At 43.1% G+C, this 26,851-nt stretch overlaps 1 protein-coding gene across 1 annotated transcript; it reads right to left on the reverse strand.

Annotated features, from left to right (window-relative positions):
- Positions 1-346: 346 nt before the first annotated feature.
- Positions 347-25,160, reverse strand: rnd2 (Rho family GTPase 2). Its single transcript, XM_070922942.1, has 5 exons — positions 24,903-25,160; positions 24,353-24,440; positions 6,199-6,308; positions 3,695-3,829; positions 347-1,435 (listed from the first exon to the last, which is right to left on the reverse strand). The coding sequence occupies exons 1-5, from the start codon at positions 25,002-25,004 to the stop codon at positions 1,166-1,168; spliced, it is 705 nt and encodes a 234-aa protein (XP_070779043.1). The 5' UTR covers positions 25,005-25,160; the 3' UTR covers positions 347-1,165.
- Positions 25,161-26,851: the final 1,691 nt, after the last annotated feature.

The raw sequence follows: 26,851 nt of genomic DNA on the forward strand, positions 1-26,851 counted from the left end.
ATGACTCATTCCTCAGGCTGCAGTGCTGCTCGACTTGCAGGGCAACATGAGAGAATGGAGACGACATCAAAACAGGAAATGGACTGTTATTATTTACAGATACTGCTTTTGAAGGCTGGTGGAGGAAAGCACATGGATGGGAAGTTGTAGAGAAATCATTGAGCATTTGCTCCATCTGAGCATAATGAAACAGTTGGTGGCAGTCACATGTAATAATCACATGATCTAATTCTCTAATGCCATTTAATGAAAACAAAAATGAATGAAACTTTAGCCAGAAATCGTCCCTTTCCCTACACAGTCAAGCTGTTGCTTTATTTTAGACTTTAGTGAAAGTACAACAAAATAACCGACATGTTACCACTTTATTTTCCACAAAGAAACATCTTTAAAACAGCGACAACAGCATTAACTTCAGAGAATCAAACTGACACAGTTGGAAAAATTGTGTTAAATGAAGAAAAACAAAATTAGATATGTTGTGACTTTAGAAAGAAAAATGCACTTGTGGTAGTAATGCTCACACACACCTTCACAAAATCTCATCTCCAGCACTTAATGTTTGGTTTGAGCCATCATTCATCAATCACTAGAATCCCTTTTCAGCATTACTGTACATACAAGTTTCCCTCTCAAATATGGCAACAGGAAGCGACTTCAGACAGTGCAGCTCCATAATTAGTCCTCATGTTCGCTGACCAACACTGTCTCTGAAAACAAGAAGCTTCACCCCCAGATGTCCTGCTTCAACATGGTTCTCCTCTCACGTACTTCACTCTCCTCACTGTCGCCTCGTCGCGGTGCCATCCTCTTATTAGAGCGGTTTCAGGAAATGAATTCCACTTTAATACTCGGGACTAGACGGCACTTCCGCTATCACAGCTTCCTCATATCCAGAGGGTTAGTCCAATTTGCCATCATTTCAAAACAACACAAATATGTAAACATCTTAGAAAATATGCACAAACGCAACAAAAAAAAGAAAAAAATCCAAAGCATTTCTTTCCACAGCGCAGTGTTTGTTTTTTCCTCACTCCTCTGCAGTGCAAAAAATTCAAATACGAGAAAAAAAAACAACAACAAAAAACAATAAATAGACTTCCTCTGTTATATATTTCTGTGTTTATGTATATACATAGTTTTATATATTTATAATGATGGGTCCCTACATGAGGACACAGCTCTTGGCCCGGTCCTTCCTCATGGCCGGGGCTTGGTCCATTTGCTCAGTCCGACCCGGTAGGGGAGGCAGGGGGAGCTGTGACACTCGCTTCAGGCCTCTGCGGGAACTGCTGCGTTTTAGCTGCGGCTTGTGAGGCTGCCGCACCGACGCCACCGTGGTGACGTGGAACACATCCCGAACACTGTTCTCTGAAACCTTGGAGGTGCACTCTACGTAGGCCACCGCTCCTATCTGTCGAGCTATCGTGCTGCCCTGAAACACGGAGACAAAAGCAAGAGGCAATTAGCAAGCAAGCAAACTTAATTTACACAGCATTTGTCAATACAGAGGTAACAAAATACTTTGCAGGAAAAATCAAGGGGGAAAGTAGAGGCTACATGCAACATTTTATCTGCAGCGCCAAAAAAACATCATCTTGTATAACTTTTTGACATCTTCACAATACATTTCGGGTTGTGCTTTTTCTCCTTTCAATGGTTTTCTATTCGATTTCTTTTCTAATAGAATTCCTGACCGTGACAAAACAATGTCGTTTCTATTCATTCCTCAGGCTTTCAGAGGTTGTGTTAGACATGAGTTTACTCCACATCAAGGTGCTGTGTGAGCGCTTCACAAAGAAAATGACATTTTACAATGTGCGCCTCATCCTTCATTGTACCTTGGCATGAGCAGGCACTACATCTCAACAGCGAAAGACTAAATGTCCCTGAAAGAGGCCGCAGATCTGAGACAAAGATTTCGATCTAACCTGTAGACTGAATGTCAATGGTCCAAACATGTCTCGAGACAAATGAAGCTCCTCCATCTGCAGCATGAATAATGTAGATGCTCTGGCTCCTCAGACTGTGGTAAGAGAGTGGGAACAGAGCAGCACAGAGCCCACTGGGCCAGTGTTGACATGGTCTATGCAGCTATTTAGAGAGAAGAGACTAAACTCTAACAAACCTCCTCCAGCACGAGAGCGCACCCCTGAGTAATGTTACAATATACCCAGTTAATTAAGACCGTAAATTGTTTGCTTGAGATCAAATCAGAGACAAATTTAATTTTAAAGTCCCTTGGCTTCTCTCTTTGCTACAGTACAGCCTCGTCTCTTGTCTCTTGACTTAAAACCCCACATTCATGCAGGATCGACACATGCAAAGGTTGTAACAGATGAGACAGGTCTGCATTTCCCATGACCCAAAAATCGCACGCTCTCGAACACAGAGATCTTTTCATCCCAGTGGAAGTAGTTTGATTTTTATCGCGGCTGTGCACTGAGCCACATATAAGAAGCAATGAAGTCCTCATTAGGTGGAACGTCAGATTTGGATTCAGGGGTGGCAGTGGCTGTGGGAGGGGGCCGAGGTAGAGATTGGCGTGACAAGCGGAAAAGCTAGATCGGATCTCAGGCAGATTAGTGCGGAAATGTCTGGAGTTCACCCAGTGGTCACTCTCGCCAGCGACTTCTCAGCTGTGTTGGAATTCAATTCAAGATCAACAACAGGATAACAACACAGGCTATTGGATTAGAGAGCCAAAATGTTTATTGTGCACAGCTTTGGCATCTGCTGTGAGACACACATTTTCTGGGCATGTTAGAGAGACAAACAGTAGTTGCCTCAGATGAAAATATGACTGAGAGGGAGCAAAACAATACTTTAATGTAGGCCTGGTCACAAATAGTTCCCAGCTATTTAACATTAGCTCTGTGGTTTGCTACTCCATCTTTTGTTTATGTATCTTATTTACATGAACTGTATTTTTCAGTTGCTGATTTTTTTTGGAGGCTGCGTGCTTTTAGCCTCCGGCAAGCTCTCAGACGGCAGTGGAAAAAAAGGCTCCTTTGTTCTGAGGGCTTTTGTGTGTTGGTGAAAAAGCCCCTCTACTTTTTATATGTCCAACACGGGAGAGCACAAAATGAACACGCTGAAAGCTGATTAAAATTCACAGATTTACAGAACAGTTTATCATCCCCTCCCTCTTCTCCCTATCCCCTTGGCTTAGAGGTCATGGCGGCATGCGATAAAAGGGCTCATTCATTTATCAATGTCCGTTTTTCTATTCATCCTGCATTTTGAAAATCCCTAAATCTGCATGAATATTTCATTTCAGGGAAAAATATGTCCCTAGACATAAACTCCACTAACCCACTAACCGCACGAGCCTCTTCTCCGGCCCTCACCATACGCAACCTTACATCGCTTGTCAGCAAATTTCAGTCAAAATGCCAACCCCAGCAACATGTCTCAGAGGGGTTTCACACAGCTCTTATTCTGCGGTGGTTGATTGTGTTGCGTGAGCCTCCTCTCACACTCGCTTCCTGTGGGACTTCACCAGAGAGGTAATGCCACTGCTGATCCAAGATAGAAAAATCGTATAACAGCTGGATTGCTTTCTAATTTCTTTTTTCCGCATTCCGTTGTTGTTTTCAAGTCTGTCGTTCTTCCCAGGGCACCTTCCAAGTCCCTCTCTCATTATACATCCCACCCCTCTCTCCTCACATATCCATCATCTGCTTGCTCTCACCTGCTCGTGGGTGACAGGGATGAGGCGCTGCTTGGAGAGTTCCCTCAGGGTGCTGACGTCTGTCCTCATGTCCAGTTTACAGCCCACCAGCACCACTTTGGCATTGGGACAAAATTCCTGCGTCTCCCCTTGCCACTGTTGAGACAAGAACCGACAGAGAGACACAGAAATACATCACTGATTATGCCAAATATGAGAGCAGAGCTGCCTGTACTGACAGGTGAGCTACTGAGATACAGTGAAGACCTTTGGCTTCTCTGACACTGGATACCTGAGCTCGAGGGAGATAAATGTTCTCTCAATAAAAGACATTTGATCATGTCTTATATGTATGTAAGTAGTTTTTTACAACTTTGCATCTACTGATATCAGCATTCCTGAGATTTAATGAGTAGATGAATAGATTCCCACATATTTTGAAATATAAAACATAAGTGCTGAAACAATTAGTCACGTAATCCACTTCTCAAAAATGTTTTTTTGATAATATATTAAATGTCATTTATGAGGCAAAAGGAGGTTAATTTTCTGTGTTTCTGTGTTTTCTATTATTGTAAATGGAATATCTTTGGATTTTTTGGCAGTTGATTGGACAAAACAAACAGTTTGAAGTCGTCACCTTGGGCTCCGGTAAATTGTGATCTCTGTGTTTTGTCATTTCATAGAGTAAATAGTAAATCAATTGATAAAAAATAATCAAGAGACTAATTACAATAAATGGTTAGTTTCAGCCCTACAAAACAGAAACTCACCTATGTATAATAACATTAGGGATGTAAAAAATGTTACTTTTATACATGGTCAGAAAGTAATCTCTAAAGTTGATTTCCTAAAGCACAAGGAGACGTCTTCACATCGCTTGTTTTGTCTGACTAACACTCCAAAACACAGACATTAGAGATACTGAATTTACTTTCACATAAGACAAAGAAAAACAACGAATCCTCACAACTGAGAAGCTGGAACAAGAGAATGTTTTTTGCTGAATATTTGCTCAAAAAATGACTTAAAATCAAAATCATTGCTGATTCATTTTCTATCAAACAACCAAGTAAAATTTTATATTCATGCCAGCTTGGTTTAGGTTTCTGCAGTACCTGATGTGTGTTATACTTTCCTCACGCAGCCCCCTTCAACAAATCTATTTCAGGTTCTGTACAGAAAAGGTTGAGCAGTCTTCCTTCTAAAATCACCCAGAGATTAAATGTCACTTCTGAAACTCAGCTGAACCAACACAGTCTCTCCTCCCTGCGACACAAATACAAGACAGCAGCCGACAGCCCTGCACTATTCCACATGCTGTGTGCAGGGTGTCCATTCATCCTTCGCGTCAAAAACAGCCTTTGACCTTTCAAGCCCATCCCTATTCTGCCAATAACATCCAATCAAAAGCTTTGATTGTTTAACCCTCTATCCTCCCCCAGCTGTCATTCAGAAACCTTGGTGACCTGCGTGTTTCTAGAGGTCAAGAGTCTAATTTGGGATGGTGATTGTGCAACAGGTTTTCCATGTGCCCCTGAGTTTCAGAGATTACTGGGGCGACAGCAAGGGGCCAGAGGTCATGGCACCCCCCTGCCAAGGGATTCATGGGAAAACCAAAAGCTTGACGGCAACTATGCTTTGCCCTGTTGACAAGAGTGCACTGAGGCTTGTGAGATATTTGTGGGTTAAAAAAAAGGTGTCTCGGGTTAGATCTACAAAGTCTGCAGGGGCATTTTAGCAGCTCCCCTCAGACCACTAAACACGTCAACAGGCCGGCCGTGGGAACTGTCTTTGGACCACAAGGAGCGCCGTTCAAAGGCAAACACACACACATGGCTTCAAGATGAGAGACCACTAAAAGGCACAGGCCTGTTTTACATGACACACATGCACACAAACAAACCCATTAAGTTGGGTGTCTCCACATATACAATAGGTATTGCCATCGCCTGTAAAAACACATCCATGACCACAACCCCGCCCGGCCAGTACCACACTTAAGCCACCACCTCAATCTCGGCTGCAGTTTTTTTTTTTTCTGAACCATAGGCCACCTTACAAATGTTAACTGCTACCGTCTGGCCAACTGTTCTGCATAAAACTTTAAAATTTCAAATGCCTGCAGAAAGGCAAGCTCCCTTGAACAGGCTCTGCAGCAGCTCTTCTATGATACGGCTAGTGTGGCTAATTTGCGTATCTGATACTCCTCTCAAACCAGCTCGGCTGCGACGCCTCTCCTCTCATTCTTCATTCTGACCTTCCATTCCTCAGAGGGACGAGGGTCAAGTATCCATGGACATTTTGATGAGATAAAGGAATGGGAGGCTCTAACCTCTGTGCTGATTTGCTCAATTTTTTCAGCCATGAAAATGCAAGCTGCTGCTGACACAGAAATCTGAGTGAATACAAGATGCTGATCGGGAAAAACTGAATTTTTTCCGGTTAGTTCTCCAGTGTCACCGCAGATATTAAATGCTGATCCAAAGTGTTGAGAGGAGGAGATGAAATAAAAAAAGACTGACCTTCTTTATGACACTGTCCAAAGTCTCTGGGCGGCTGATGTCGAAACAGATGAGAACCGCATCTGAATCCGGATATGCCAGCGGCCTCACGTTGTCGTAATAAGAGGAACCTGTAGAAACACAATAACATATGGCATAAGGTCATGGTGTCTTCTGGGAAATTCCTGTGTGTACTTGTTTTTAACTGATTTAACCCCATGAGGTTCTTCATCCCAACCATATGGCTTACTCTGACAATTAGAAACATGCTGCACATCTCTGGAAGGTGATCTAAAGGTCGTTAATACATGGATAGCCCATTAAAGCAGAGGCTGTGACATGAACTTGGACATGCTGCAGCTTGAATTCACTCTGCAGATGCAAATGAGTCTTCATCTTAACAGTTGTGTGCATACATTTGAGTATCTTTGTCTCTTGGGCTCCCACACAGCTGTGCCTTTATCACAGTGCTTCATGAGGAATGTCGAGAGGTTCACACACACACACTCAAAAATGAATTATAATGGGTTGAGGACCAGAGGACTAGTGCAAACATCCATAATCATCTTGAAACAACAGCGAATGCCAGCACAAAGGCCAAACTAAAGGTTGAACCCCTTAATTCTCTCAACTCATCCCTCTTCCTGTCTCTCTTGCAAATGGTCCTTGTTTTTCCTTCCTTTTTTCCGACTGTATGAGATTCACATGCACTCACACGCCTCTCCCCACTCTCGCTTTTCATTTCTGTACCTTGATCAAATTTGAAGGCAGAGTGGTGCCTCTGTACTTTCACAAGCCGTTCAGTTACACGGGCCCTGCTCTCTTACAGCTCTCATTAGGAGGCTTGTAAAAATATCTGGGCTTTCTGGGAAATGTGGCTGTGGCTGTGGGCAGCCTGCCTCCCCAAGGAGCTGGTATGGACCTGAACTCTTACATTTCGATAGCAACAGCACCCTGGCTGCATACATTTAATGTCATGAAAACTCACAGGCTTGTTGACAAATCACCACATTTTACGCTTTCAACTGCTAAAAGCATAAATCTGTGACTCACATGCTGTAGATGAATGTTGCACACTTTGGTATATAAAACATGTCCAATATTACATTTAATCCCTTAAGGTCACAGAAACTGATTTTGATTATTATAGATTATCGTTATATTTGCTGTCATCGTGCTTCATACAAGATCTGACACAATAGGCAGTCAGCCTGTTAAAGCGCTGAATCGCCTTTGTCTGGCGGAGCAAATCGAGTGTGCACAATGACGCTACAGCCTGTTTTAGCATCACTATGTTCTCTTTGTTAATGATGGAATGAGACTACGACAATAGCTGCACGCGGCCCGTAGCCTCCGTTATTCAGCTGGCTGTCCTATGGTGACCTGCTCCCTCCCCACTGAGAACAATGCAACAGGCTGCCTGTCACAGCATCACCGGCTGCACATTAAAGATTGATGGTTTTTGTGCCTCCGAGTGAGAGGAACGGTTTTGTTTACATTCTGTTTCTCACCAAAATGCACTTTGCCATCAAAATATATTTCATGTATTCAAATATTCTAAATGCTTTGAATCATGCATTGTTTATGTCGGCTTGCAGTCTCCTTCTTCTCTGCTTTTATTGTGGCGTTGATACCAATATGTATATAATATATAATATGTTTATGTGTATTACCGCCCTCACCGCAGTCAGCACAACTATGTAGCCTATTCCACCCTTGTGATAGGCTAATGTTGCCCTATTCATTCTCAATAAATTGTGAAAACAATACAGGGACTCGTTAAAAGGTGGTGCCTTTAAACTCTGCAAAAGCCTAAAGGATGTTTTGCAAAATCTTTGATACAAATACTTTTGACAGCGTTGTTTCTCCACCTTTCAAAACATACACTGTAATCATATTTTCAGCGTGAAGGAAATAATTCATTTTAGCCAACACCTTACAGGATGTCAAATTCATAGTCCCCTGCTCGTCATATTAACACAAGATTGCTTCTGTTTTGTATTGCTGAGAGAGCAGGACTAACACACACGCGCGCGCACACACACACACACACACACACACACACACACATACACACACATACACACACACACACACACACACACACAAACTCCCTTTCCAAAAAAAGCCTAATCACACGCATGCCAAGTCCAACAGTCAGCAAAGCACACATTGTACGACAGCGAACTCTGATTGGTAGTGGTCACACATGAGGTGCTGTAGCTGCTGAAGTTGGTCTTTAGTATGTATCACAGTGCAGCAGACCTGTACTGAGGTTAGAGCTGAAGAAGAAAAGAGACAGAGCATGAGGAGGTGCAGAGGGGACAGAAAGGATTTAATGACTTTGACGCTGGAGAGAGGGCAAGGTGCAGAAGCATGTGATGATGAGAAAAGCAACCGGGGAATTAAAACAGAATCCAGATGAAGGGGAAGAGATGTGAGATGAAGGAAAGTTGAGACAATGGTGCTTGTTTGACTTAAGTTATAATTAGTGGCTGAAATGAGGCCGTTGGGATCAATTTGTCAGTCCCAAAGATCAAATGATTGGCAGGTCACGGTCATGACAGGCCTTGTCACAGCGCAGCAATTCAGAGCTCTTCTGCCCTGAGCGACAGGGAAGCTACCTCAGCACTTTTGCAAAGTCAGAAAAAAAAAGCCTCTGAGGGAGAAGAGAAGAGAAAAAAGTGCTGTGTTTAACACAAGCCGAGCAGGCGCAAATAAAAGCCAATCATCATAACGATCAAGAACATGAAGAGGAGGAGAGGGAGGAAAAAAGTGTTTTCTCCTGATTGTAAAATATATCACCTCCACCGCCTGAAATGCACTCGCCCAACTACCAGCAAAGAGACATGACCAGAGATAAAAGAGGATGTAGCTGTAGAGGAGTGGAGGAGAGGGGGTGGGCAGTGGGTGTTTAGGTGGGTAATGAAACCACTGGCAGGACAGATCAAATAAAGAGGTATGCGAGCTCTGGGTTGGCTATTGGTGGAGCTGGCCTGTGCCCATTCACTGTGAGGTGGAACAAAAGGTCAATTGAATTTCAGACAGAGGCAGGATGAGATGGATGGGGCAGAAGGATGAGGGGAGGGGAGCACAGCCTGGCAGGAACCACTAAAAACCATCATGCCTGGCAGGGAGTGGGACCCTGCCACGCCGTGCCAAGGACAGGCATAAAACACCCCTCACAAAACCTCCTCCAGCATTAGCATTAGCCTGATTTTGCACCAGCGGATTTCAGTCTTTATTTCCACAGGGCTAATTAGCGCTAAGCCACGCTGCAGCGCTGCGCAGGAGGCTCCGTCGAGCAGAGGTGACAGAGGTAGGAGGAAAGAGTTCCTCGCCAGCCGTCAGTCGAGCTTCATCAAAGGCCAGAAATATCCCAGAGGGTGTTGAGGCGGACAGGAACTTAGTGGAGCGCTAATGTACAGTAATAAGGCTTGAGGGTTTGTGGTATGACTTCATTTATGCCTCCTGTCCCCTGACACATCGACTCCACCGCAGGGACAATCTGTCTGAAACATGGCAGCTCTCTATCTGCTCATTCCAACCTGCTTCTGTGAGAATTCCCATTTTATGAGGACAAACAATGAAATAAACTCAACAATAAAACACAAATGGTGCATGGTTTGACGGAGAAGACTCTGAAACCTGTGAAATTGAGTGTGCATCAGCATCTAACAAAGCCTCCCAGTCTTCAGTGCATTAATCTGTACCATCACAGCAGGAACTTTCTCTTTCTCTCTCCGTTTGTTGCATGCTCATTGCAGACACTGCTGAAAAGCAAACCATTATGAGTGAGGGGAAAAGAATAGTCTTTGCCTTGGGGCTCTCTGGTGTGTTCATGCACATATGGCAGGGAGTCAACAGCAACTAACAGCCTCATTAGGCCATATAGACACTCTGAAAAACACCCATGCACACAAACAAAGGCAGGGTATAAAGAAACAAACACCCTCTCAAATGTTACCAAATCACCAAATAAACGAAAAAGGTTTGTGTGATTGAGTTAGCCGCAACCTTAGAAACACAACACATTCAGCACCGTATACACTGCGTCTTTTTTCTTCTCCTGCAGCTGTTTTAATCTTGCAATCCACCTTCAAAGCAAAGGCAAAACATTTCAAGCTGGGGTGGCCGAGTATCGTAGCAACCTGGAGGGATGCAAATGGCTTCATTGTGAGGGACCTGAAAGGAAGTAAGGAGGAAGAGAGCAGGAGAGCGAGGGGATCGTGGAGGCTAATGACTCCGGTGCATTGACGATTAGAGGTGACTAAAAGGAGAGAAGAAGAGGGTTGGCGCTCCAGCCTTCAAGAGGTTGAGCAGACTTTTCATTGCTGAAGGTTCGGTCTGTGTTGTGAACTGTTACGGCTTCTCCTCAATCAGGGCTCAGATACAGATAAACAGAGACTGCTGCCAAGACACACTTCAAGAGGAGGTGGAGTTACTTTGACCCAGTGTACCACTCTGCTGTACAAGACAGCATGTGTTTTATTATGTGAATGTAAGAATCTTTTACAGCTCCACATTCAGAATTCAGCACAGTCTACTACACTGACCTTGGCAGATATTTTGAACTCACACTTCAGGTGAAAAAATGTATCTGGAATACCGGCATGCAACTAGTGTTTCACATATAAGTGGACTCAGGACTCATAACATCAGCTGGTTATCAAGGACTACATATTGAAAAGGATCATACCAGTATGTTTTCATGTTTTATTAAATGCAAGCTCTACAGTTTTAGAGCTTTGGAAATCATTTTCATACTGTTCCAGGCAGCCATTGGTTTCCTTTCATTTCCATATGATATGAAAATCAGATTCAAAAACAGGCACTTGTATGATCCATTGCATAATCCATTGCAGTGAAGATTAAGGTCTGCATTCATTTTGGTCCGTGTAACAATATCATTGCATTGTAATGCAGTTTAGAAGACCAGTTTGACATTTTGGGATAAACACTTTGCTTTCTTGAAGAGAATTAGAGGCAGCAGCCGGTTAGCTTATCATAAAGGTTGGATACAGGGGGACACAGCGAGCCTGGCTCTGTCCAAAGGTAACAAAATCCACCCATCAGCACCTCTAAAGCTCTCTAATTAACACTAAAATTGTATAACACATGACTCATAAGGTCAATTGAGAGCATCTCAGACACATACAGTATGTTAAATCTTGATGTGTGAAACACAACAGGGGTCTATTTAATTTTTCTAAAAAAGACATGCATTAATATGGGTTTTTATTGACTTCCACTAATATTCTTCAAAATGTGAACCTATCACTGTAGTTCAGATCCTATATATTTTTTTTTATCTAATTCATTACTTCTGCTGAGGGAGAAATAATGATGTTCAGTATTCTTCCAGATACATAACAGCAGGGCATAGGTGGGTATTTACTTCTCTTGTGATGCAACTTAAAAATGTCTACCAATGATATAGGCTCTATACGGTATGTCTGAAATATTGCATTTGAGACTTTCAGATTACACCATCACATGAAATGTTGGCCAGATTTTGTGCAATATTTAGAAGCAAATGACACAAACAGAGCATTTACAGCTTTGATATACTCAATGCTCGCTATCTGCTACAGCCTTATATAAGGAGCTGGAGGCAGTGAATCTGAGTGAAAAATCATTAAAAAGCCTGTAATGAAGCAACCCCAGCTGGCCTGTACTCTGGACTGGGGTTTGTATCTTTGGTTGCTCATGCAGTCTGACCTATAGGTTATACAGGTGTATATACCACACACTCTCACATACACGCACACTCAGAAAGAGCTGTTGATCTGTAATAGAGATGGCTGTGTCAAGTTTTCAAAGGCATTAGCACACAGCCTGGACAGTGGAGGTGACACTGGGTTAAATGGCCATTAACCTTCCATGTCTGCAGCCCTCACACAGGGGATATTGATCAAAGCCCCTGCTCTTTCCCTCTGGAGGAAGTGCAGCCTTTGAAGGGCATCGAGCACCTTCCACTGATCTGCTCTGAGCTCTGCTGCCAAGGAGTTAATGCCTGTGTCTGTCGTCCAATCGCAGGTTGAGAAGCAGAGCCGGCAACAGCGCTGACAGTACAGGCAGGCGACAGAGCAGCATTACTGTCTGTCTCCTGCTCGCCCCAAGGGTATGGAGATGTAGTAGTGCGTCCACTTTCAGTTTCACCCCCAGCCCCGCTTTTATAATCACACACACTCTCATTCCACCAGAGAAATCGCTATGCATTTCATCTCCTGTCGTTTGATCTCTGTGTCTGTCTAAAGGCACTGGTTCTTGCTGCGCTTTGTTTTTAAAGATCACTATGCATCTTTTGTCGCTAACGCCTTCTGTTGATCTATATACAGCACACTGACTGGTTCTGCTTTAATAAAAACACCAATCATGTCTCTACTTTGGTTTTTCCCTCCGAACTGTTTGAGAAAAGACTGAGACAAGATTTGGTGTGGCCGTCTACATTGGTGCAACCTTCAGTGACACTCTTAATTCCTTGGAGATGTTCATGTGTTTAGATGTTACAATACAAACACTAACCAGCGTTTGTTTGTGTGAGGAAGTCAAGGAGCTGTGAACAACTGCTGACTGTGTACGGGGAGCCCATGCAGAACCTGTTTTTATCTGTTTCTGTGTTTCCTCAAGCTCTACGCCTCTCACACCAGAGTCTCGCTGTCGACTGTTTAGACAAGAACCACCAAATAACACAGTTAAAAAACACACACACACACACACACACACACACAAGAGCTAGTTGAAGAACACCAGATGCTGACTTTGTTCCTTGCACAACCTCTTTCACTGCTCAAACCAGATTAGCGTTGGACCCCAGCTGGTTCGGATAGCCCCAACATAGATTGCAAGTCTTTTTGCTTTATTTGTATTTGTCTGGTTGCTCAACTTCAACATGTAAAAGGAGATGATTTCAGAGGGGGAGGGAGTGTTGTTTAAAAGAAAGGAGGCTAGTTGGAATATCCAGTTTCGCTCCTTAAAAGCTGATCAGATCAGCCTTCAGGACGCCGTCTGTCCCGGCCCTGGGATAGAGAAGCCACTGATTTACAGGGAAAGCCAGATGAGAGGAGGCCTGAGTCACCAGTATTGAGAGTACACCCCAAATAAAGTTGAATTAAATATTAACACGCTTACACAGGAAAAACAGTGACCAAAATAAAGAACCATGTTCTCCCTTTATTCCGTTGCTTGACTGTTGAACAGTGACATGTTGATAGTTATCTCATTTTTTTTTACATATACCTGATTAACCATATACCTACACTTAAAGTTGTTGTTATATTATCGCATCTTCCAAATTATTCTGATAGTATGAGGCCAAAATGCAACCCCCTCATTCATTTTAATGAGGCCACTGTGCCGATTCAGAGGGCCCCGGCAAAAAAAGTTGAACGTGGCTCAACTTTTGCCGCAAAGAAATGCAACCTCATCCGGCAAAGTGCGGCGTTGGACAATGGCACACAAGCAAGCACACATGCCTGGCAGTTTATGCACACACCAGATTCAACCTGGCTGTGCATTGCTATCTGCCACATTCGCAAAGCTACCAGCGGGTGGCGCCAAAGAAAGGAATTTTCAAATCCTGCACATAGTTGGTATAATCAACTCTGAATTAACCAAACTTGTGGTTGATGTTCGGCTGTAATGTCAACTGTGGTTCTCTGAGCCTGCAGCTTATGAACTGCGGCTCCATTTGGCAAGGATGCAAATAACTGAAAAAACCTCAAGCTGCATTGAGTGTTGTATTTCTTTTACGGCACCATTTTCAACAGTCTTTGAGGGCACGCCAACATTTCTAGAGTTAAATGCCAATGTTAGACACCCACTGTAATTCTTTGATCAGGTATTGGTGATTGCCATGCTACAATGAATTCCGCTCTGAAAAGCTCCCAGCCCTTCTCAAAATCTACCATGACCTCACACACTGTATTCAAATTCATTTCTTTCTGTTCCTTTTCACCTGTAAAACAGCAGAGATTACATCCTTTATTTCCACTCCTACACGTCTTTCAAATCATACGCTCTCCTTTCGAATCTAGTACTCCCGTTTGAGGATTTTCATTAAAACTTGTAATAACACTGACTGCAGCTTCTCTGTCCACAGTCTGATATGAAAGAAGAAGTAAGAATATTCAGACGGCGGCTACGCAGGCATATGAAAGAAAAAACTTGTGAGTGGAAAAGGACATCCTCTGCTCCATCGACTCTACTTCCTCCAGTGCATAACCATCCAAACTCATCCCTATCATGGTGCTATCTATCCCCCAGCCCACTCTGCAACCCCCCAGGGAGGCCACCAGGGAGACATGGCACTACTTCAAGAGCAATTTCACTTCTACAACAGCAGCAGCAGCGAGAAAGAGAGCGCATTGGATCTTGTTTATAAATAACGTCATCCATAAATGATGGGATCTGTCGAGTGTGTGTGAGCAAGGTGCAGGTGGGGGGTGGAGGATGGAGGTGAAAGACAGCCTCTCGCCCTGTATCCCCTTACGCTTGGATAGGTTGCAGACGGATGCTGAGTGGGTTTTGCTCCTGTGGAGGTGGGGGGCCAGAGGGACTGAGCGCTATAGCTTTGGGAGCGGCAGAACCAGTCAGTCTGCTTGTTTGAAGTGGGCTGATCAAAGCTGGCGCTGCATCGGGTTCTGTTGCACTCAGTAGAGGGAGTGGACCGGGAGAAAACACACACAGCCACAGTTCCCTGGATGGGTTTCCTGTCTGCTTGGATGACAAAGGCATTCACTGCTGCTGCTGCTGAACAGGAACAAATGCCTGGTTTAGTGCCAGAGTGCATTAGTTTGCGTCTCTTCTCTTGTTAAAGTCAAGTTTCCAAACACATGAACAGTTGTAAGAACATGATATGTTGTTATCGCAGTGGTGGAAGAAGTACTCACATCTTTTACTTAAGTAAAAATAGTAATGCCACAGTGTAAATTTACTCTGTTACAAGTCCTGCATCCAAAATCTTACTTTAGTAACAGTATATATATTATATATAGTAACAAAATATACTTAAAATACCAAAAGTACTCATTATGCAGAATGGCACATTTCATAATATTTATCATACTATTGGATTATGTGTAAGCATCTCTAATGTTGCATTTTTAACTTCTTTATATACTGCTGGGTAACTTGAGCTATAACAATATATTATAATCTATTAATTGATTTATATTTTGAAAAAAGAAAATATCACAGTAAATGGTAGCTGCTGGTGTAAGAAGGCTCAAATGCATGTGCCCTTGAAGGAACTCCCTTTAGGATCAATAACTTCCTACTGTGTCAATGGACTCCTTTGCATCGTGCCACAGATCCTTTTACTTCAGGTCAATGAAGGCAGAGGTCACACAATTAAAGCCAACTTCCTCCATCTCTTACTGCAATAGACAAAAGCACTGCATTAAATCCCCTACAGGACTATTTATATCGCCATATGTAGCTGAGAGTTTAGCATGCAACAAGAGCACTGCAGTGGTCGCCAAGTGCAGCCCAGTTGGCGTTTGTGTATCTGCATCCCCAAGGACCACAGTGGGTCAGGTCCCAAGGGCGCCACCAACAAACCTTACTCACAACACAAAGCCTCGAAGGGTGGGGTGGTGGGTGGGGGTGGGAAAAGCACAGATGTACACTTCTCTTTCTGTCTACTCCTTCTGTCCCCTTTCCCAGTTTTCAATCTAGTGAACACTTGCAGCTCTTATAATATGCTCTAAGGGCAGCACCCCCACGCCTCCCATGCTTCTACTCGCTTCAACCCCTCAATCTCTTTGCCTATTGGTCGAAGCAGCTGCTGCGCTTTCCAGCCTTATTGTGCCCCGGCTCCCACTCCAGCGCCCCTCATCAGCCCCCATTACGCCTCTGGTCAGCTGAGAAACAATAGGAGAGGTCACAGGGTCAGAGCTGCTGGAATTCCCATACACTAACCCACTCAATCACACACATGCCCACACACACGTATACATGCACTCACACGAATCCATTACACATACACGCTTGTCTTTTAACTACGGGAGATCAATATGTAGTATCAGACAGCTCAAGTTATTAAAGCTGCTATAATCGATATTTACATCATAACAATGTGATGTGAAAACAAGGTGCCAATGTGAAAGGGTGTTCAGTGATGAACCTACAGAGAATTATCACCTGAATCTGCAGCTCAACTCAACTTTACGGAGCTTTAGAGTGAGTTTCAGTCTCGTTGTTTAGCTGTCCGGCACGCAACTTTACCGCTTTGGTTCACTCTCACTTTCAGTTTGGTCGAAGCAGGCAGCTGTTTCAGGCGAAAAAGCTCTAAAAACCCACTGTTTAGTTAAAGTTGATCAACAACAATAAACTAAATATATGTATATACCTCCTGTATATACAACCATTCAGTTAACATGACTTGCATGCTAACCTCTGAGGTATAGTTTATCAGGTAAACACTGGAAACGAGTATTGGATAAAATGACCCAGAAAATGATTTCAGATAATATTAAATAATGGTAACAAAGTATTGTGCATCCCTACTATTAATTGCAATTTATTCCCATATCTGCCCCTTTGTGTTCCTGTCGCCTTTTATGTTTGCCAGCACAACAGTTTTATATCTTCATTTTATGCTTTTATTCTATATCAGTCATTATAATAGCTCCATTCTCTTCTGCGTGTAGCACGGCATGCCAAGGTTTAAGACCGGGCTTGTAATCTGAGTCAGCGAGAGCTCATCAAAAGCCTTAAGTGCTCTTTTTCCTCACAACGTACCAAAAGACTTCTTTTAATTCTGTCCATTTAATGTTCATTCCCTAATAACTTATCACTTGGATTATTCCATTGGCACATTAACTAAGTAAAAGTCATATACAGCCTATCAGCAGTGTGCAGTGCCGTTCAGCAGTGGACATGCTATTTAAGAAGATTATACACTTTTGCCTGGTGCTCAGCATTAAGCTGACAGTGCATGGGGGCTGAGATGTGCTGAAGGAATGTGTGGTGGCTCTCAGCTCATTGCTGTATCCATGGTCACATTTACAGGCTCCTCTGACAGAGATAAGAGATCAGACGATCTGGGAAGCCGTATCCTCTGGGGCCTCCGAGAAGTGCTTCTTTTATTGTTTATCGCCGGGTGGACATGTGAGATGCTCAGGATGTTTTGTATGCATGTAAAAACGGGCAGAACGGCGGGCACATGTGCGTGTGGTGCAGGTGGCATGCTGCACTTCTGTGTGTGAGCATAGGTGTCTGTGCGAGGGTGTGTTTCACTGGTCACTGAGGACAGCAGATACTCTGTGTGGTAATTACAGCTTGTGTGTTCCCGTCAGTGCTGGCTGGCTTTCATGCAGCACTTCTGCCCACCCCCTGCTTAACACAGCCCCTGACTGCTGGTGACCTCAGAGAGGCCCTTCAGCAGCAGCCGCCTTGACTAATGGGCTATCAGAGATGGAGAACATCGACGAGGGAAAAGAAAGAGGGAAGATAAATAAATAGCACAGAGAAAAAGATAACAATCCACCTCCAGAGAAGTTACATTACGCTCTTCTCTACTCCAACAATTATTTTGTTCTCGTTTCCTTTGTTTCTTCATCTTCTCTTACAGCTACTGTAACATATGGGCAGCCATTTCCTCTTCAGCTTGTTGACCCTTTGTGTAATATAAAGAATATGATTCACGGAGCGCTGAGCTCCAGGGATGGAGCACAGCTGCTTGCCTGCTCATGAACCAAGACATCCAGCCCAGCAGCCAGGACTGCCGGCTGTCCTCCAGAGTTTCCATAATGTCACACAAACCCACTCAGAGAGTCCGGGTGCAATGAAGTGCAGCACTGTGCATGAGACCATCATTATTCATGACGTTTAGAGCTGGAGACCATTTGCAAAGAGGAAGAAGGGAATGCCTGGAACACAGAGGGGATTTGTTCTTGTAATGCCAAAATAATTATAGTTATTTACAACATGAGGTACGGATGCATCTGCATTTCTTTTGGTGACATTTTCAGTTATATCCATTCATGTGTAACTATGGAGTAATTATGTTTTGTAAGATGTAAAATACATTTGAGTTTAATAGAAAACCTGGATATTCAGGGTTGTCATTAATGTAAAGCAAATGGTCTCAGCATTTATATTTCTTTTTTTCCTCATTTGGAGTTGAAATGTTATTATTTGCACGTATTAGTGAGGGAATTAGAATCAATAAAAGCAAGGATCTGATTTTTTTTTAATACATTTTTATGCTCATTATTCCTGATATTGGGACTAAAATCCTTGGCTATAAAATGTGAAGTGGTTTTACAGTATTTACAGTATTACAATTTACAGTACAGTGACACAAAGACTACACATCCACTTCACCACACACAGCACTTGCCGTTCGATTTCTAATATGTAAAACGTCTTTGTGGGTTCCAACCATTACCTGTAATCCCCAGGATTATCAGGTACAGTCTGCCAGAGAGGCGAGATCCCAAACTTAACACCAGGGGGATGAGAGTCATGGAGGAGCCAGAGTATATCCTCTGCCTTTCTGCTGTCAAGCTCATAAGACCTCAGAGGACCGAACGGTAACCCCTCTGTCCAAAAATACCTTCATAGGCATTCCAGTAACTGTCTACGCAGAATGGAGAACTGGCACAAAAGCCCAAGTTTATTTCCAACCCTTGCAAAAACCCAACATGGCAGCCACAAGTGGAACAACATTATTACAAACTGTACTCTGTGCTCAGCTGTTCATGCTCACACTTCAGCCAAGAAATTGAAAAGGGAAACTTCCAATAAATGTGTACACTGGGTTCTTTTCACAAACACAACAAACTGAATATCTCTGGGATTTGGACTGTTGGTGGGACAAAACATTTTCACTATTTTCTTACATTTAATAGACTGATCGGTAAATTGAAAGGACCATTACTATGTTACATGTATGGATGAACTGGTGGGTAAGAAGAGACTTTCCAGACTTCTTCAATGTATGTGTTTGTTTAGTTACGAGGGCACGAACAGTTATTTTACGTTACAGTATTTCACCAACCTTGCACTATCTTCTGTTTACTCATTACCCGAAACTGTCATGCAGGCGTTCTCCCCCAGTGCAGGGGAGTGCCTTCCAGCCTGTTATGCATCATCAAAACAGGTTTCGTTTAGGCAGTTATTGCCCTGGGCTGGTTAGGGAAAGAGTAGGAACAACTTTCAGGGCTTAGGCTCAGTGCATATATTCAGGCTTGTGAACAGCAGTTGAAAGGATGTCGTCATCCTCCCTTCAGGATGCTGTTCAAAATAAACAAAAGGTATATTTACCGTCTGTGGTTACATATGGAGCTGCGTTTCCAGCGGGTTTCAATCACCTAAACAGCATCTCATTCCCACATTTTTCCGAGAAAAGAGAAGGAAAAGGAGAATCTGGGTTTTTAATCATTTAAGTGTTGAGTCTAACGTTACAGGGCTGATTCAGGGAGGCCAAACAGACTGTAACAGCCAAGAGTAGATAATGTTATCTCCTGTGATCAGCATGCTTGCTACTCAGGTCTGATAGCACTTCCTGAGCATCCTCTGGCTCCAGTGCGCTGTAGGTTTGAGGGCAGAGGGGGGTCTGTTGATTTTATTTCTGCTCTGCGTTGTGGTTGTAGTTCCCTCATTCTCCTTTAAAGATTAATCAAGCGGAAAGTGTTGAGGAACGGAAAGCCCACTGAACTCAGCGTGTTTTTACAGGCCTCTGGATGCCCTACTGGTCCAGTGCCCTGAGAATGCGGAGTTTAATGAGCATAAAGACACCAGGAATGTTAGAAAGTCGGTATGAGAGGAGAGAAACAGCCTGACTGTGACTGTGTTCATAACAAGACACTGCAACTCTCTCACGTCAAAAACAATCATACCTCTGACTGTGAAAACACAAGACAGCTTTGTCATACGAAATGAGCCATTAAATAGCATTAAACATGACTTTAACAGAGGAAGACTCGATAGAGAAAATTCACGTGAGTTGTAATTTTATTTTAGGATCTCTTAGAGTAATAATCTGTGACATTTTCAGAAGAATAAATGTTTTCCTGCTCTCTTTCCCTGGCTGTGCAGCACAATAGAGTTTCAAACTGTAGCCAGTTCATGAAAGCTTTTATATTTGTTGTTGTGAATACCCAGTGTCAGGCAGGTCTATTGCAGGAAAAATCCTCCACTGCACAGCAAGTGATGTGTTTCATGTTCCCAGCAGCAGAACTTTGTTTGGAAATAAATAGAGAAAGAACTGGGTGGTTACAATGGGAAGCGATAGCCAACATCGCTGTTCAGGCAAAGAAACTCGACAGAAACTCAAATTTCAGGATGAATGAGGGACACGTGGTTTGAATGACAAGAGATCTCTGGGAAGTACAGTGGAAATAACACCACAGCATGAGCGATTAGTTGCAAAGATGTCAGCAAAAGACTAAAGAAAAACAAGATTCCTGTGGATTGCCACTTGAAAGCACGCTCCAGCATGACTGAACAGAATGTAAGAGTTCCAGTCTTCATGTGAGAATCAGGTCGGGCATTAGAGAGGCAGCAGAGAAGAGAAAAGAAGAGAGACATGAGTGTGGGCCTACTGCTGCACTAAGTTCGGGGAAACCCAGCCTGTCATGACTTGGACTTATAAGAAACAGCACGCAGACCTCTTAGAGGGGTATTAGTCTGAGGCCAGGCCAGGAGGGAATCTTTCCCAGGCACCCTTACCATATTGGGAAGAGAGGAAGAGTGCATTAATGCCTCAGGCTTGGTAAAAAACCCAGACTGCCTGACTACCAATGGGCCCCATGAACGTCGACAGTTATCACTAATGGCTCTCAGACAAGTTATCACCAATCCACATTGACATTTTGATTACTTAACAGCTTTAAGTTGCTACAGTTGCTTTAAAAGTCAATTAAGACACAGATACAGGCAATGGTGAAACAGACTACATCTATCACTATGTGGCTGCTCACTCATGTAACATAAATACACACATACACAGATATTTCAGTTGTTTTTTTCTCATTGGAATTCCATTCAATCACTTTCTAATTGATTTAATTCTCCAGATGGTCCGGAGCTGAATGCAGGGCAGAATACAAAGCACAGCTGAAAGTCGTCCTCTGGTTCCCAGAAGCCATAAGGCCTCCCTGTTTTTGTTTAATGCTTCTTAAAATACCCATTCATTCAGAGCTGCAACACACACACACACACACATGCAAATTTACACCCAGTAATGACCTAAATTAGATAAACACCTCACCCCTGTTCTCACCCGTCCAGCAAGGACTAGACCTTGTGGAAGAACCGGAATTAATGAGACCAAACTAATCAATGGTCGACTTCCCTGCTGCAACAGTGACTGCTGGGAGCATTTTTAATGGCAATGAACATCTAACCATGCCGGAGAAATGTGAACCAGGCGAGACGCAAGCTGTTTAAATAGCCTTGCCTCGGATAGCAATCAATAATGCTTTGTGAACAGAGCCAGACCACAGCAGGCAGACTTCACCAGCAATTAAAAGGGAGACAATACTTTATATGAAGAGGCTGAAAGCTTGGTTGTCAGAAAAAAAACAGCTGTATATCTTGAGTGGAATGGGTTGTGGCTTCGGAAGAGCAAGTAGAGGATTGACGGATGCAAATGTCAGGTTGAAATGTTCAGAGTACTGTAGACTGGAGCCACCAGAAAGTGGCACAGCAATATTCATTTGCACATCTTCTACTGGAAGCTCGGTGATGTACTTGTACTGATGCACTGTTGTTTGTGACTAGTTTTGTTAAAGGCAAAGTGGGTACGAAGAGGAAATGTCTGTCAGCATTGCTCTTCATTTGGTGCACAATTACCCCGAAAGGTTCCTCCATTTTGGACTCTCCGGTTCTCTGTTCCCTCAAAGGTCAGTTCTGTCAAGACGTTTGCAAGTGGCCCACAGAGTGAATTCACAGGTCAAAGTTTACCAAAGTTTAACTCTATGCACGTCACACATTTACTTCACCTCCACCAGTAAATCCACTGATTGCAGCGATTCCACTGAAATAAAATTGATTCCAATTTTCAGAAAATTTGACTGTTATGAAGGATGGTGTGACCATGCCTAAGGGCCTGGGCACAGAAGTGGTGCGACTGCTGCTGCTGCTGCTAGTGTACATGAGAGAAAAAAAAAAAAGAAAAGAAAGGGGGAGCTGACGGAGAAGAGGGGGTGAAGCAATAAAAAAAATCTGATTCTAAAAGAGGAACGATAGGAGACAAGCTATTTTCTTCAGATGAAAGCTTTTTTCATCTAAGTGTGAGCCAATTATTTTTCTTGTTGAGGGAAAATATGAACATCTGTGTTTGCTGTGAATCGATGAATAATGGCACACCACACAAGGACCTCTGAACACACACATACACACACACACACACACACACACACACACATTTGCCCTGTGGGCTGGGTGACGTCATGTTTGTTGTGGGGTGGGTGGCTCCTGGCTGAAGATTAAAGACTAACACTGCCAAAGGTGGTTTAGGGTTTTGAAGATGGACAGAAGCACAACATTCCCACTCCATCATTAGGCTCTTACAGCCCAGAGATAAGGAACTCTTCTAAGTTGTGGCCCCGGGCCCCAGCGGACCCCCGACTGACAGGCTCAAGCAGATTTACTCTCCGGGTCGAAATGAGGTCCAAGGAAAAACAACATTCTTTCACTGACTGACCACGTAACATAATAATACTCCCATCATCTCTCCCAGAAGATGGTTTTAGGTTTGGGAATGTTTAATTCTGAACCTATTTCACCTCTGTCAGCAACTACTACCTCATTATTTATTCTCTATTTATACCATATATATATATATACATTGTTATTGTATATATTTTCTACTTTTATTTTTCACTTAAATATTGTAAATGTGCATATTTTTTATATCTTATTTTTGTACATACTCTTATTTCTAGATTTATGCTACTTTCTACGCTTGAATGGGAGCATCGGTACTGTATAATTTCCCCCCGGGGATCAATGACGTATTTCTGATTCTGATTCTGATAAAGTGAAAGGAGGGCTGGTCAGACAGCTGACGGCAGCCTCTCGTCTGAGATGACTGTGATGAGATGCAGATCTCAGGGTTGCTCAGACAGGATGAAAGTAGAGCATGGCTTTCTATGTAGGAGTCTCACTGATTCCACTGGCTGCCTGCTGGCCAAAACTACTTCCCCAGCAAGAAGCATATTCATACACTGAATTACATGAATGACCAGACAAAGTTAGCATGCTGTTTTCAGAGGAAGTCCCCTTCTGATGGTACAACACTGCTGACATGGATTACTTTTTGTGGAATAGCAATGTTTTACACTTCAGGTCACCAGTCGTTGTTATTCTGAGCACATCAGCATGCAGCAAGTTTGACATTTTAAATTTTAAGAATTTTATTCAGGGTGGAAAAGCTCCTGAAACAACATTCACAAAATCGCAAGTCACTAAAACTTTCAGTTGAAACCTTGATGAATTAATTTCTTTCAGGGTTACAGGAGGTAGGTGTGGTGGCCAGCTGTGTAAACTCTGGAAACATTACTCTCCTTATATTATTGATTCTTTAACAAATATCTAAATTAGGTTTGCAAAGGAGATAAAACTTAATATCAGAGTTGACTGTCTGTACGTATGACAATGTGGCACAGGAGGAAACTCGATCAAACCAGCAGACATGTAAAATATCTGGCACGACAGTAGCCGTTATGTCAGCAAGCCATTACATCAGTCTAACTCTGATGAAAACACTTAAACAGTTAGGGCAGTTACTGGTCCCTTCAGGCCCATCCTGCCTCAATTATCCACGCCCTCACCCCTTTCCCCCCCTACAGTCGCCTGACCCCGGCCAGAGCATGGGAAGAGCCAGCCACACACAGACGACAGCACAGGAAGGAATGCAAACACAAGACACCAAGAGACATGGCTGGCACCGAGGTTTCTAGCAAAGACAACAATCATAAATAGCAGATGCCCCAAGCTAAAAAAAAAAAACAGTAAAAACAAAAGACATCCATCTGAAGTTGACAAGGTCAAAGCAATTTGTCAAAGAGATGACTGCTGGGAAAGTTTGAGAGGGGAGTTGGAGGCAGTCCTCCCACGGTCGCATCCAGGGACAGGCACCACGGCAGGGCTGGGAGTGGATTGATTTGATGTCAGCCTTTAAGAGACGGTGCAGACAAGAGATTTGAAATTGTCTTACCTGACGTGTCCCACATATTCAGCTCAATCCGGTGCTTGTCTATCTCAAAACTGGCTGTGTAGTTTTCAAACACCGTGGGCACGTAGTTCTGAAAAGAAGGGATTTATTTCAGTTAGACAATTAAGAGGCACAAGAAGCCACTTCAGAAGAGAAGAGTAGTGTTGGTATCATATTTGAAAAGATGCAGCAGATAAATAATGACAGACACATTTCACAACAAAGCTAGTGCTGTGAAGCTCTTTGTGATGAAGACAACGCCTTAAAGTTTTGTGGGCAGTATTGCAGACACAATAAAGTCCACTTAGACATTACAGGACTATTATAGTGATTTTATAGGCGTTCAGTACAGCTCCCTCTCCACCAGCGCCTTCTGTCTCTCTTGTTTTTTCGTTTCTGTCTTTGTGCAGGTGAATGTAACCTGCTGAACAAGTGCTGAAGTTGATCTGTTCCGTATTACATTTTAAAACCACTGCTCCTCACTCACTCACAAACTCCGGATCTCATTTCTCTTCAAAATAAAGAGACTAAGTTCAGACTTTGGTAGACCTACCTCAGGATAGCAGTCCTTGGCAAAAACGTGCAGGAGTGCCGTTTTCCCACATTGCGTGTCCCCGACCACCACAATCTTACAGCGGCTGCCTAGACTGTCCATGGTTTGTCCGTCAGAGGTGTATTCTTGACGCGGGGGTGGATTGCATCCAGCATCCGATATGAGACTCAGCTGAATCGAAGACGAGAAAGAAAAACGAGCAGATACATGTGCCGAGCCGGTGCGCTTTATCCGCCTCCTCCTGTCCTACGCGCAGCTCTCAGGTCCCGCTGACAGACTGTGTCTGACTGGTCGGCTACCACCACAGGGAGGACGCACACAGCCCTCCCTAGAAACTGGTACTTTGATTACTGGCCACGCCTTCCTAATATCCACAACCGAGTCACATCACTCATCTGTAATAGGCTATACTGTTCCTATGCTTTAATACCTCAGTGATGTTACTGATGTAGCGACTATATCAGCGGGACTCAAAGAGGGTATGGAGACAGATCTGCCTGCTCTTCTGTCCCTACAGTGTCTATATTGTGGCCTATTGCTTTAGGAACTTTGTATTTGAGAAAATCAGAATTACTTTTTACTTTATTGGAGCTATAAACGTGACTTAAAGGTTTCTTGTCACGCGATGTTAACATCAGGTCCATAACATCACAATGATATCGCTATAAAAGGCAAGAATATACGTGCTATTACCACATGAACTCATTAGAGCCCATTGACGCCACACGGATGGCACTTATATTAGACTATTATATTCCCATAAGAAGCTCGTGGTTGCACATCTTGAATATGTGCAGGTTTTCTGTGACATTTGTTTTTGTATAATTTCTCCAGAACACAAAAACAAACAACTCAGTAATGCACTCTGATGGGAGCCATTATAACCAGTTACTGCTGGGTAGATTTCTTGTTCAAATTAGTGACACCCAGTAAGTCACTCGTGTATTAGCTTTGTTGTAAGGTGATCATCATCATCATCACTGCAGTCTTCACGGAGGGAATTCAGTCTCTCCTTAATTAAAGCATAACTCTTAATATGCAAATCGTCAAATCCAAGTAAGGCTTTTAAGTAGCTTTAATATTTCTAATTAGAGAACAGAGTATTTGAAAGCTGTGCCCATTTTTTTTTATTTGTTTTGTCATGTTTATTTGTCCTATGATGACTGTCTAAAGACCCATTTTCCCCATTACAGTTGGGAAAGCAGCATAAATACTCAGCACAGTGCGCGTCTTGATGGAGTGTCAGCATGACCTCTTGATGGAGATGCAATAAATACAGCGTACGTAGATAAAACAGTCCATCAAATTAAGTAGTTAGAGGTAACTGGGTTGTTTTTATGGGCCTCATCGCTTTACATTCCGTTGATATTGCTTGGAAGTGCCCCGCTGGGGAGTTATAGGTTTTGTGAATGAGATAATTAAATGACGCGGAACCACGTGCCAGGACAGGTCAGCCCTGTTGAGTCATCTTTTCTCCCCTGAAGACCGACGCTGACGCCTACTGGACAGAAACGGCATGACATAACAAGCAGGACTACAATCTATATCAATACAGCACAACAGACCTGCATTACTTGTTCTCTTCATATTATTTTTGTGGCTGTGGTTTGTGGTGTTACTGGATTGTTGGTAGTGTATTCAAACTCCTACTTTGAGTATTACCAGATAGAACAGGAGTATTGTCAGCTAAATATACCATAAATATCAAAAGTGAAAGTACTTGTTCTGCAGAAAAACATCTTAAGCAGCATTTTAATGTAGTAGCTGGTTGTTGTGGTGGTAATGCAATTTTAACTACTTTATAAACAATGCGGTAGTTCAGGGGTGGGGGCCCCCTCCGAAGGGTAACTAGAAAAATCTGAAAAGTAACTTGTAACTATAGCTGTCAAATAAATGAAGTGGAGTAAAAACATTTCCCTCTGAAATGCAGTAGAAGTGTAATGTAGTTT

This window comes from Enoplosus armatus, chromosome 17, assembly GCF_043641665.1.
Source record: "Enoplosus armatus isolate fEnoArm2 chromosome 17, fEnoArm2.hap1, whole genome shotgun sequence".
Classification (NCBI taxonomy): Eukaryota; Metazoa; Chordata; class Actinopteri; order Centrarchiformes; family Enoplosidae; genus Enoplosus; species Enoplosus armatus.